Raw genomic sequence first — 13383 nt, 5'->3', positions numbered from 1 at the left:
CTGTGTTAGGATTGGGAGATCTAGGCAGAATACTTTTCTGCTAAAATAACTAGAAGTGTCAATTTTATAACTTTCTAAATAAACACTAATCTTTCCACGTATCAGGACATGTTCCTTATGTCAGTGTTTTAAGTAGCATTTTGTTGTATAGAATTACTTGTTGAAACATATATTTAAACTTGGTGTTGCCATAGGACATAAAAAGCCTAAATAGATGTTAACTAAATTATAGAGATAGAAAAGGAGGGAAGCTTTTTGTCTGTAATCAAACATAATGGTGCTTCAAAATTAATTTTAATTGTTTTCATTTTGTCAGAAGTTCCAGCATTTAAATAATCCTCTTTTCTAAACCAAAACAAGAAGTTTTCTCATGTTAGTGCCATTCCTCAAATATTCCAAAGAGCATACAGGTGTTGTGTACACAGGCATCTGAGCTCCATAGAAGCAGTTGCCATAAATATACTCTTTCATCTAATTTTTGTTTGCACTGGTAAAGTATTGTCTTTGTCCTGTACATCCTTTGAGATGTAAAAGGAATAAAACTTACCTGCTTATACTCAGAAAGTGTCATCAGCCTTCTGCATGTGAAAATTCCAGGCCCAACAGACTGTGTCACTGGAAATATGACTTGTGGCTGGTGACATGACTTAAGAATTGTAGAGAATTCCTTCAATTACTTTACTTGTTTTGTATTGCTGATACTAATGGCATTTGAATAAATTATATAAATGTGCATAAACCATTAAGGCAGGAAACCAAAAATATTCTAAGTGCAATTAGGAATCTGTTTCCTAATCTGTTTACCAAGACTCCAAATCTGTCCAGTAAGACAGCAGCAGCTTGGAATTTGATCTGGGGGCACCTGATCTGTTGTTTTGCAAAGAGGAATAAAGGTCCAGGGATCTGAAATAAAGCAGTTCCTTTAGCATATTAGTACTGACTGTGATAGCATTATAATGATTCTTCATTATACAGGTAAGAGAACTTCTTCTCTGCTTTCAAATTGTGTAGTAAATATGTGTCTACTTCCAGGTGGTCACCATGAAATGTAGAAGAAGCTTGAAGAATTAATTTCAGCCAAACATTTTGACACTTCTTGCATTCTGAACCTGGTGATGTAAATACAATTAATTCTGATGAGCATCAGGTCCATCTAGGAAATCCTTGTAGCCATTGTTTCCATCTTATGTAAAGCTTAATTTTATATAAATAATATTTTTTGAAATTATTTAGCTCTCAAAAGTTTATTTGTATTGAGAAATCATAATAAGAAAATAGTTTCAAAAGTTAAATTAAAAACTAAGGTACATGAAAAATGCCTATTACTACTACAAAACACATTTCCAAGTACTTGGTGAGGCAAAATTGATGAGGACTGATCTCATAGCATCCAAAATCCATATTGCTTACCTGTCTGATTTGTAAGAGTGATTATCTTAAAACTGATTCTGAAAAACAGAGTTAGTGTTAAAGTTACTTAAAGTGGATATTAATATATTCTGGAATAGCAGCATATATATATATACATATAGAGAGAGAAAGAGAGATATGTAGATATATATAGATATGCTTTATAGACATACTCTCTGAACGTTCTGGTGTGTACACATATGTGCACAGCTACCCACTCACACACATTGATGTATGATACAAATAAAGGCATCCCTTTACCAATTTTGTGGCATAAATTTGCATTGGTAGTAATTGCATCAATCAGTGCTACAGAAGACATCTAACAAAAGAAACAGACACATTCTGTTCACATTATTAAATGGATTGGAAAGGTTAATAATAAGCCTTGAGCCAGAAAATGTTCTAGACCGATTTTTTCGCCCTCAGTTATATAATGCAATATTTCAAAGTGCATTTGTCTCCAAAAAAATAATTGTGTCAAAAAATACTTCCTCCTTGCCTTCAGACTTACCCTTTGTCTTCAATGTCAGTTCTGTGTGATTAAAACAATTTTCTTTTAACACAGTAGTATTTGTAGAGGAAGCTAATTAGTTAACTTGTGGAGTCTATTATCCATAATCAGATAGAATATTAAGCTGCAATTAGGTGCACTTTTTAAGACCCAAGCACAATTGCTTAACTGCATGGAAGAGCCTGAGGTTATGGGAGTAAGTGAAGTGACGTAATTTGCCTCTCTAAAACATTTTATATTGATTACTCATGTAAAAGGAGTGAATTTTCAAGGCCAACACTTGTGAGTCAAACAAAGATTTTTTGCTTTTAATGTTGTTCATCTAATTTCCAAATTACAGTAACTAAGAACATAGAACTTCCGTACATTTTTCTTACCAGCTTCCAGAGAGACAGAATAGGAGTGTGCAAGGCTAGGGATAAAATGTTTTAGTAACAAACTTAATCTTCAAGATTTCTAGAAAACACAGCAGTATTCTTTTGCTACATTGAGGCTTTGCAATAGGGTGGCTGTGGTGTCTTAATTTTGTCTCTGAAGTGGGAGGCTACCTGAAAACCATTACCCCAGGGTGCTTCAACACAGATTTTAGGTTTAATAACTACTATCTCAGGAAAGCAAAGTTAGGAATCTATGAGTTGACATCTTCCTCAGTTTTAGCTGGAGAAGGTAAAATGCTGTCTTTTTCTTAGACTCTAGTGGAATCAAAAATAAGTTACAGTTTTTGTAAAACCAATGATTGTATAATGGACTTCACACTTTGGAAAGTCTTACAGTATGTAATCTAGACTGAGTAAAATGATTTGATGCATTTTCATAGACCCATGTTGAAGCTTTGACCCATCTGACTTTGTACCACAGGTCTAAACAGGTTTTTAGATTTGCTAGAGCTATTGGTCCATTTTCTAAAATACATAATTAGTTTTCTAGCAGCTATGATTTTATCTTCCAGTTCTGGTCATCCACCTACAGTAATTGCAGCCTTTTGCAGAACAAGGTCATATATAGGTATATATACAGTACATAATATACAGTATATTATATATATGCAGTATATACAGTATCATAATATTGGTAGATTTTGCTGTTAAGGACACAAAATTTCATTCTAGAGAGACAATTCTCCAAGGTTTAAGTTTGTATGTTACCAGTTGTTTCCTATGTACAGAAAGCTTCTGTGTAAAATTCCAGTTTCTAAATACAGGACAGCTAAATTTATACAGGATAAAGCTGTAAGACTTCTAAAAATTTTTTAGTTTGGTCAGTGTCCTTGTTACAGCTTATTTGACGAACTGAATATTCCTCTTTAAGTGGCTCAGAACTGGCTTGTGCATTTTCTATTGAGATTGAGAATTTGGACTTTTAATTTGCTTTCTGGAGGTATCACTTGAATAGATGAGTGTCTACATTTAGGAGTAAAAAATTCTTTTTTGCTCTTTATTTTATTTCTTAGAAAACAGAAATCCACCAATTCTAATTATATGCCCAAAACAAACAAAGCTGTCATTGTAGTTATTTTTCTTTACATCACTATTGTATGTCACATCCTGTGGATAAGTAGGTAAAGCAAACTCTCTCATGAAGAGGAGGTTATGTTGACTTTTCATTTGGTAGTTTGATGCAGTGTTAGTTGTTTGACTGTTACCACAAAAAGGAAACCATTTTTTAGAAGAAATCATACTGAATGTATATGTGTCTTGGTTGTATAAATAATACTGCAAATTTTAACAGTATTCCTTAAACTGTCATCTGAGATGTTAGGTTGCAGAAATGTTTTCACACTCTACTTATGTACTAATTTTTCTGTATTCCCAGGTCCAGTCTGTGTATGACATCACCCAGTATGAGAATATTTTTCTTTTGTGCATGATTCTGGAACAACTTCTTCAAAATGAGACAGAAGAAAGTAACATTTCAAACCCAGACTATGGAGAAGAAGAAAAAATCAAATTTCTGAAGAACCTTGATCAAATTATTCTTCATCTCTCAGATGAATTCCCGTTGTTTTCTTTATATTTGTGGAGAGTGAGTGTTCTTTTGGACTCAGGTCGAATGCAAGTTGATTAAAACAAGCAGCCTACTTTTTAACCGTGCTTTTGTTGTGGGATTGCATTGGAAAAGACAGAGATATTGCCCTTTTTGGAAAACATTTACTTTAAACTACTATTCTATACAGCAGTTTCAGAGATAATGCAATTTATTTCCAATTCTGAGTGTAGAAAAAATATAATAATCTAGGTACTATTTTGAATAAATGCTGTTTCTTGTAATAGAAAACACTGTGTTGGGGTTTGTGCACACAGTGAAAATGGAACAAAAAAAGTTGTTTCAGGTGCTGTTTAAAATAAACACTACGAACTTTAAAATATAGTCACTATACATATGTAGAGGTTCCAAGTTAGGATGCTTCTCCTTTAAGAGCTTTATAGCTTCTCTGTGATTTAGAATCATTGTCTGGTTGGCTGAAATAGAAATGTTTAAAATAAACTTGGTAAGTTATCAGTACAAATTCTTACAAAACAGACTTTGTTACTGATAATCAAATGAGTCGCTACTTGAGCAAAATAAAATCTCATGCTCAGTTTCACAACTTTCCTACATTCATTGTAAACTGCTTGGCTTTACTTGTGTTAGCACAAGTTGAGGTACAACAGGCCTATTTCACTCTGAGCTGAGTAATGATTTCAGAGATTAATCTGAAGAAGTGAAAATCCTTTAATAGTTACTTTAAATGTTTCTGTTCAAAATTAATGAATATTGATAAAATCCCCTTTGGTATATTTTCATATTATCTCTAGTATGTTTATTTAATGTTAATTAAATGATATTTAATGTTTTTTTCCTGTGTGATGGTGTTATATTCGTAGTAATAATTAAAGTAACGTATTTAACAGAAAATATCTTTAAAGGTCTTTAAAGTGTGAGCTCAACAGTATCTTAACCGAAACATAGTCTTTCATAAATCTAAAGGATAACTATTATGATGAATTGCTATTTTTTCTATTAGATAAACAACATTTTTTAATGTCTTCTAGAAATCTGTATTCACTATAAATACAAAACCTTTTGAGCATTAGTCCTTTTCCTTCCCCTTGAACTTGTCAGCTCAATTTTTATGCCAGGAAAACTCTCTGAAACACCACTATCTTGTTAATTTGAATGCATTTCTTTTTTAATAAACCTCTGCTTTATATATATGTAAATTACATTGATATTTAGAAAGCAGGTTGCTTTGATGGTGAACTGGCTCCCCAGAGAGTTTCTTAGTTAAGACACTGGTCCCTGTTGTGTTTCTTAAACTTCCTATTTGATATGTCATATGGTAACATTTGTTTAATTCCTTTTTCTAGCTTTCTTCCAACAGAAATGTTTGATTTGCAAAACAAGTGTTCCTGATTAGTCATGTGAGAAAAATCAGATAAGTTTAGCCGAACTAAAGAAAATGCATCAGTTTGTAAGTCTGGTAGCCACTCAGGAACTACTGTGCCCTTTTTGTTGTTGCTTTACTTGTTTGTTTGTTTCATTCTGGTGGAGGATCAGTTCTTCCTTCTCCCTCCACAGCACTGAAAGCACGATTGCAAAAACAGACAGGAGAGGAATAAAAAAAATGAACAATTATCTAATTGATATAATAATTTTCATTTTAATTTTTTTTTAAAGAGCTTCGTTCAAATATAGTATGTAAGCAAAAGACACAAAATGCAGAAGGATACTGGCATCTATATAATGGCAAATTGTATATTGTTTCGAGCCTGTTGTGTGGAAGAAAAGTTTCAACCGCAGATTGCACACCCTATGTGCTCATCAATTGGCAAAAAGTATTTTTGTTGTTAGTAAAGCAGCTCAGGCAAAAAGAGACACATATTTTCCTCTTTGCAGATCGTAGCACTTCCTCACCAGTAAGTTATCTAAGCCACTGGAAAAACAATGGATATTTTAGGAAATATATTCATCCTCGGTGGATTTTGAAGTAACTGCTCACTTGAGACATGATTTTTGAAAATTTTTTTTTTTCACAGCATACAGAAAGACAAGATTTTGTATCCAGGGATGACATAACTACATGGCACTTATGCTCTGACAGGGATTTGGAACAGTTTCACAGCTTTGAAAGGGTTGAGGCAGATTGAGAGTTCCCTTTGCAATGCCATTGCACCAATCTAGGCACACACTCACCTCTCCACAAAAGTGCTGTTAACTGGTCAGCTGGGCTCTCTTGATCTGCTTAGTGTAGAATTAAATAGGGCAGTGAACCACATTAATGAAAACCTTAGCTTTGGTGGGGGCAATAACCCCTGCAATCAGAATACTTGCTAGATTGTTGTCTCTTGTTTCCTGGAGATTTTTCACTAAGAGGGGACTTGCCTCAAGATGAAAATACACAAAGGTAGACCTGTACATTTCGATGTCTCCATGTGGTTGAGATATCTAATCTGTGAAACACTTGCGAAGTAACCAAGTGTTTTGGTCTGGGTAGCTAGCTGCTACCCCAAAGGACTGCAGATCTTCTCTAAGTCTTGTGTCACATTTTCTCTCTTCATGTAGATGATTCTGATACCCTGAAGCATCTTTAGTGGCACTGTCACTTAAATGTGTCTGCTTAGACAACTGAACAGTGGTGATAAGATGAGCTTAGGTGTGCAATTTGCCACCACAAACCCGCATTTAGGTGTCTTAATCTGAAAACTAAGCCCCACATTTGTGATACCTTATATGTTTTAGAGTAGGAAATCCTAAGTTTAAATCCCTGCTCTTATGCAATGACTACTAGATGTAATTTAAGTAAACACCAATGTCTCATTTTGAAATTACCAGGATGACTGAGACAGTCCCTGGAGCATTTGCAACCAGGTTACAAGAAAGCTGCCCACAGGTTTAAACTAAGCCTTCAAGTACTTACTAAGTAGGTATGACCACGTCCAAGTTTTATCTGTCTGGCCCCCAGAGAGGAATACCAAATCCAGAGAAAGTGCTCTTTACTGAGTGCAGACTATTGGATGTCTCAAAAGAACAATCTCAAGGTCCGATATGCTAAGCATAACATCTCACTTAAATAGGAAACACTGAAAATAACTTGGTCTGACCTGTCATTGTTCTCTGGAGTGTTTTATATTATTTACCCTTACAGTTTTAAAATTAACAGTTCAAGGATATTTCTTTTGTCTTGCACATTTCTTTTTTTGTAAATACATGTACTTTAGATGTTGGCAAAATACTATTGTTCTGCAAATGCAAATTCTTCAGCCTTATAAAAACAAATGTATATATAAGCACACTCAGTTAAATTATATATTTATATGGTTGAATTAGCATTGCTTATTTATAGTAGCCTAACAGCAGTTTATGATTTTATAATTTGTTGTTCTGCCACATTCGTAGCTTTCTGGGTGACTGACTTTCATGCCTGTCTTTATCTGTTTTAAAAATAATTTTGTGGTAGAGTGTCTCATTTTATAAAAATAGAAAAAATATCAGATGAGGAAAATAAATTTTTATTCTAGTGCTGCTCCATTGACTGTTCTATTCCCTGAAGAGTTTTGCATGCCTACTAAATGGCAGGAGTGGGTGGGATTTTGAAGTGGACTGTCTCAGAATGTTTTTGTAAACTTAGTTTGGAATCTTTTCATAATCTGGTTGTAATGATTTTAAATTTCTGATTTTACAAGGTATTGCTTATATATGTTGGTAACAGTGAAAATGAAGTTGTACCTTATTTTAATCCTGTAATAATATTTTTTTAATTCAGTTATCTATGTATTACTGTCTGATACAGTTTGTAGTTTACTGTTGTGCAACATTAGTTGATGTTCACAGGATCGTAGGAAAATTTGAGTTGCAGGAGACCTCAAGGTTTCTAGTCCAACTTCCTGCTTCAATCAGCATTAGCTGTGGGATCAAATCAATGTTGGTTAAATCAATGTTGTCTGTTGCTATTTCAGTATTCAGTCAGGTATTGAAAACTCTCTGGGACAGAGCCTGGATCTGCTCTTTTGCTTGACTGTCTTTATGGTGAAAAAATGTTTCCTTGTATGCAGTCTGAACTGGTATACAGTTAATTAATTTGTGATCGGTGTCTTAAGTCTTTTTGCCACACAGAGCCTGGATCTGACCCCCTGATATCTTTCCTATAGGCACTGGAGACTGCTGTTAGGCCCCCCTTCAACCATCTCTTTTCCAGGCTGATCAGGCCCAGCTCCCTTAACTCCCTGGTGGCACAGATGCCCAAGTCCCAGGCATTTCAGCAGCCTTGTGCTGAATACTTCAGTTTATCAGCATCTTTTACTGGGGACCCAAAATGGGCAGTAGCAGAGCTGCAGATTAATGAGTGCAGATTAGAGGGAGATACTCCCTTCCCTTAAACTGTGCTCCTGCTGGCACAACCCTTTGGTGCTCACCACTGCCAGGGCACTGCAGGCTCACAGCCAGCTCACTGTGCACCAGGGCCCCCAGGGCTTTGCCTGCAGAACTGCTCTCCAGCCAGGCACTCCCAACCAGTATCACTGCAAAGGAGACTTCCCTCCAGGCTGGTCCTTCCTTAGCACTGGTCCTTCCTGAAGTGCTTGTCTCAGTGATCAGCTTGAGAGAGAAGTAATTAAAAACTACAGTCAGATAAAATCAGAGGATTACATTAGCATTAGCATCTTACTCTATTTCAGTTTAATAATGAAAGGGTGAGTTTTAAAGTATTTTTAATTACTCAAAATTCTAAGCACAAATACAGGAAAAGCAAAGGACGTTATGTTTGTTTTCATTCCCTGAGCAGCTGTCCATGTATGTGTTTCCCTTTAGAACTCTAAGAGGTTTTATTGATTTTTTGCTTCTATAGCTATATACTTCTAGCTTTCCTAGATTGTGCTTTTTTTGTCTGTCACATGCCAGTAAGGGTTTTTTTCTGTTCTGCAGTTCTTAATTGCCTTGATATGCAACAATTTCTGCAACTTCATCCAGATGGTGCTTCACTTAGGCTTTTATTAAATCAGCTCCCCCTTATGTAAATTGTTTCACTTTCTTTATCTTTTAGTTTTCCCTATTTTTCATATAAGTAAATTCACTTAATCTGCACCTGCTTCTTTAATTGAACAAACAATGTTAGTTTACAGCCTTGCTTTAATTAAGCCATTCTTTCAGTATGGTTTCTTCTAAACTTGCTGATTTCAAATTCATCTTGAATTCTTAGGGGTTATGCCAACCCTTAAAATAGTTATACTAAAGAGACATTCATCCTTGAGAAGAGCTCTGTTTGCATATCACCTGCTTACCAGGCTTGAGTTCATGTTTGAGACAATCTTTGAAATTATGCTTAAGGAAACATTCTCTGCAAACCAGTAACATCCCCCAGTGAATAGAAATATTTCCAAGACAAGATCTTTCTTTGGGGTTGTTTTAAAGGAAAGTCTTTTTTCTTTGCTTATTCTCATAAATGCCAGCAATTCATGTGACTTAGGCCAACTCTAACACCTTACAGAATTCAGTTCTTCAGTACATGCAGCATTAAAACCACCACACTTGCATCCATTACAAATTTCTACAGCACATACAGGAGAAACTGTACGCTACAGATTTTACCAATGATGCTGGTTACTCCTCCAAGATATCTCGGCAATTTCTAGCTTTCTTCTGTTAGCTGCTGTTTCTGGTTTCCTTCTGTCAAAGCATAGGGATTTTTTTTTCAGTTATAATTACTGAATTTAGTTATATTCTTTGAAGACTTTCTTTCCAGCCTATGTTGACTGAAATTTGTTTATATCCTCCAGAGTAGGTAACCTCCCCTGACCCTAGCATGATGACACCTACAAATTTCATAAGTGTATTCTCTGATGTGTTCAGCTGAGTTTGTACAGTCAGAGGAATATTATGAAGTAAAATCTCTGGAGAAAACAACAGAAATTTAAACTCCTGTAAATGACTACTGTGTTCTGAAAGAAGATAAAACATTGAAAGCAAAGGTACTATTACAAGGCAAATACAAGAGCCTGACTTCTTGTAACATAAATGAGCTCCACTGCTGTAGTGAAGCATTTGCTTTATGTTTCTACTGAATTCAAGAAAAAAAAAATTGTGTCAGTCTAATTATTTATTATCTTTTTGACATCAAGAATTAGCAAGAAGGGTTTACAACCACAGAAGCCTGTGACCACACTTCTATTCTACACATTTCTGACCTTTACAGCTCTTCAGTCTGTCTTCCTCTGGAAAGTTGTTGCTTTTGGCCATTGTGTATTCCAAGCTTTGTCTTCTGAATCAGAAGGAAATACATCTTGAGCCAGAAAAAGAGAAAATGGAAGATTAATCTTGTATCTTCCTACATTTTTTGGATCACCAGGGCAGGTACCTGGACACTTAGCAGGTAATTCACTACAGGTCTTCTTTATAAAACTAAGCATAATCTGCCTCCTAAATAAAGAGTCAGTTGCAGGTTTTTCATATGTGTTTTGTAAAAACAAACAAAAACACCTGATAAGTAGGGAATGTAGATTCCTAATGTCCCATTCAATATTATTTTTTCTATTAGTTATCACTTTTTAAAGCAAACAATTTCAAAGGAGACTTTGTTTTTCTCTTTTTCTTTTTATATAAAATGCTCTTGTGAGTAGAGAGAATTTATAAGAAACTATGTAACACTGTAAATGTTAGGCCACCACCATTAGAATGTAATAGATTTTTTTGTTAGGTTTATAGTGCAGCAATTTGTTCTACTATTCAGAAAACAGATTGTACTATTTGACCTGTCAAAAGTCTACTCATATATTAGAAACTAATAGAAGCACAAAGGAAGCCTGTTTCACATGGATACTACTACAAATTCCTTGTTGCACTAAGGTATGTTTGCGAACACCTCTGTGTCACATTAATGTGTACTCTTGAGCAGCATACTCAACTTCACTTTTTTCTTCCTAATGATTATATAAACCAAAATTGACATCCCAAACTGTAAGAAGTAAACAGACTAAAACTTTAGGATTCTCTTTGGCATGTCTAGTTTTTGTTCCAAATGAGAAAGAAAATCTACTTGACATTCTTTATGCTGTAGTATTAAAACCACTTAAGGCTGTAAGTGAAACAAATAAGTTAAAGAAATATGTGCCAGTCATGTATCTCACCGGAATTATTTTTGACACATTCTATTTTTTCCACTCATGAGTTTTTAGCAAAGTTGAAAAAGGTACTGGAGGTAGGTTGTACTGAAATCATTTCACTGCTAAGTTAATGATCCTGTTCCACACAAAGTTCCCTTATGGCTATTTCGAGATAAACTAAGGGTTTTCATTTTTAACAAGGGAAAATGTTGATGGCTGAAAGGCTTTGTTGTGTTCTGTGTCTAGACTGCACACCAATACTACATCTACCCTTACTGTTAACACCTTCCCTCATGTCTTCAGCCTTGGTTAGGCAGCCCATACAGTGAGAGCTAATTGTTCCTGTTTGGCAGTTCATAAGAAGGAAGAAATTCTGAAATTGTGTGATCACCTTTAAAATGAAACAATCCCAAGGTCTTCTTACGTATATTATTTTTGCAAGATCTTTCACCTATGTTGTGGTGGCTGCAGTCACACAGACATAACTGTGGGTTAGATTCTACATTCTTTACTCAGGGTAACAGCGTGGGGGTTTTTGTTCCTGTTCCTGGTTTATTAATTTTAACTTCAGGATTCACCCATGATGCAGGAATTAATAGAAAAGCAGAAGAGTGAATCCCAAGCTCCCATAGCACTCTTGTCCCAAAGAGCAGAAAAGACAAAAACCTTATAAATTACACTGATGAAGAAGCCTGTGTAGTTTTTAGGGGGGCTTTATGTATTTCTTCTGGATGGATTATTTTCAAAAACATTTTTAAGGGCTTATCATAACCAAACTATCAAATCAAGCTCAGTGACTGAATTCATGTCAGCAGCACTTTAAAGGAGGATGAGAAAACATAAGTGAAAAAATATCTCACTAATTTCCAGACTGATAAATATCAGAACATTTTACATGTTGTCTTGGTAATGCTGTGAAGTGTTGATAAACAGGAATACATACATTTAATATTCCATGTCCCTGTCAGATCTTATATTCTTCACTGGCTTTCTTTTAACACTCTATGCTCTCCGCTATGATTCACCCTTTCCACACAGCTTTATTTGTATTGATAACCTGAGCTGATTTGATAATGACTTTCTGATAACACTATTCTGCCTGGAGAGTAGTAATTCAGGCTGAGACTCTACTTGGTCTGCTTTGTATAATTTCAGTCTTCTTGAGCATATAGCAGCTGCTTGTACAAAAGCACCATACATTGTGCTAGATACATTAGACACTGTCCACTAACACTACTGGATAGGTTTGTGCATTAAGATTTAGACATGGTAGTTTGTTGTTTGTTTTTTTTCCAGTGGAAGAAGTGACTCAACTCTTCTAACCACTCTCTGATCATACTGGTATAGGTATTTGGTTAGGATGGGTCAGTTTGGCACAAAAGTGCTCTTCATTTCAACGCAGATGGTTTTGATGTGTGAAGAAGAGCAGTTCAGTAGGCTGTCATGATGCCAGGCAAATGCAGTCTAGAGGTAATTTTGGGAAGTGACCTTTTCAGCCCGTTCAGATGCAGTCAGGAAAAAGTGTGTCTGCAACCTTACTATTTCCTTGGCTCTACTTTCCTCTTTGTACGCTTAACAGTTTTCTCTTTCCCCTTCCTCTTTTTTAATTTTCTTCTTGTGATAGATCCTGTACTATTTGCATCAGTCACCAAACAGATTTATCAAAGAATTATCTTAAGCCAATATGATCTGTAGGGCTCCTCACAAAATGAATTTGCAGTCTCCTAGTTCAAAAGGTGGCCCCAGGAGGCAGTAGTAAGGATATTTGTTTGTTCTTCTTATACAGTGTCTAGGTGGGCCACCCATCCAGGTGTGGAAAATCAGTGATCCCTACTCAGTCTGACATTTCAGCAATAGGTCATTTAACCTCCCTGTCCTGACACTCTTTAATTCACCAGTACAGACAAAGTCCTTGGGTTTCAAAGGTCATGCAGAGATTGAAACAGGTTTTTGCACAGATGTGACTGTTGCCAGAAATTTGTGTAGGTGTGTTATGCTTTGCCTAATATTTACTTATGTGTGTTTACAAATTCCATTGCAGGGTTTGTGCCCTTTGCTTTAAATGTCACCCTATCCCAAAGGAAACGTCACCAGAGGTTCTCAGCTCTGCAGAGGGTGTCAGGAAAAGTCCTAGAGGAAGCAGGGGATCAGAGCATTAGATGGGTAACATGCCATGGGGCCTGAACTTCCAGGAAGGAGAACAAAGGGAAGTCAGAGTAAAAGTATTCCTGAAAAGTAGACCTAGTGCCTGTGCTTCCAAAGCAGATGTGAGAACTAGATCACAAATCAGCAGCTGGAGACGATACTGTCCTGGGCTGAAATCTCTAGTACATACAAGACTATTTTCTTGCTGGAGACATTAATTTTCTTTCTTTCTGATAACTG

The 13383-nt window shown here is 35.6% G+C and overlaps 1 protein-coding gene across 1 annotated transcript in view; it reads left to right on the top strand.

Moving 5' to 3' along the window:
- Positions 1-4035, top strand: part of MEI4 (meiotic double-stranded break formation protein 4) — a 66633-nt gene extending 62598 nt beyond the window's left edge. Inside the window, exon 5 of the mRNA XM_088052626.1 lies at positions 3737-4035. Within this exon, the coding sequence (XP_087908752.1) occupies positions 3737-3988 (252 nt within the window). The 3' untranslated portion in view covers positions 3989-4035. The remainder of the gene's footprint in view (positions 1-3736) is intronic.
- The last annotated feature ends 9348 nt before the right edge of the window (positions 4036-13383 follow it).

This window comes from Pseudopodoces humilis, chromosome 3 (assembly GCF_049639895.1).
Source record: "Pseudopodoces humilis isolate 2021_Gansu_Grassland_sample_001 chromosome 3, ASM4963989v1, whole genome shotgun sequence".
In the NCBI taxonomy this organism is placed as follows: Eukaryota; Metazoa; Chordata; class Aves; order Passeriformes; family Paridae; genus Pseudopodoces; species Pseudopodoces humilis.
The sequence above is the reverse complement of the archived record's forward strand: the minus strand, read 5'-3'. Positions and strand labels throughout refer to the sequence as shown.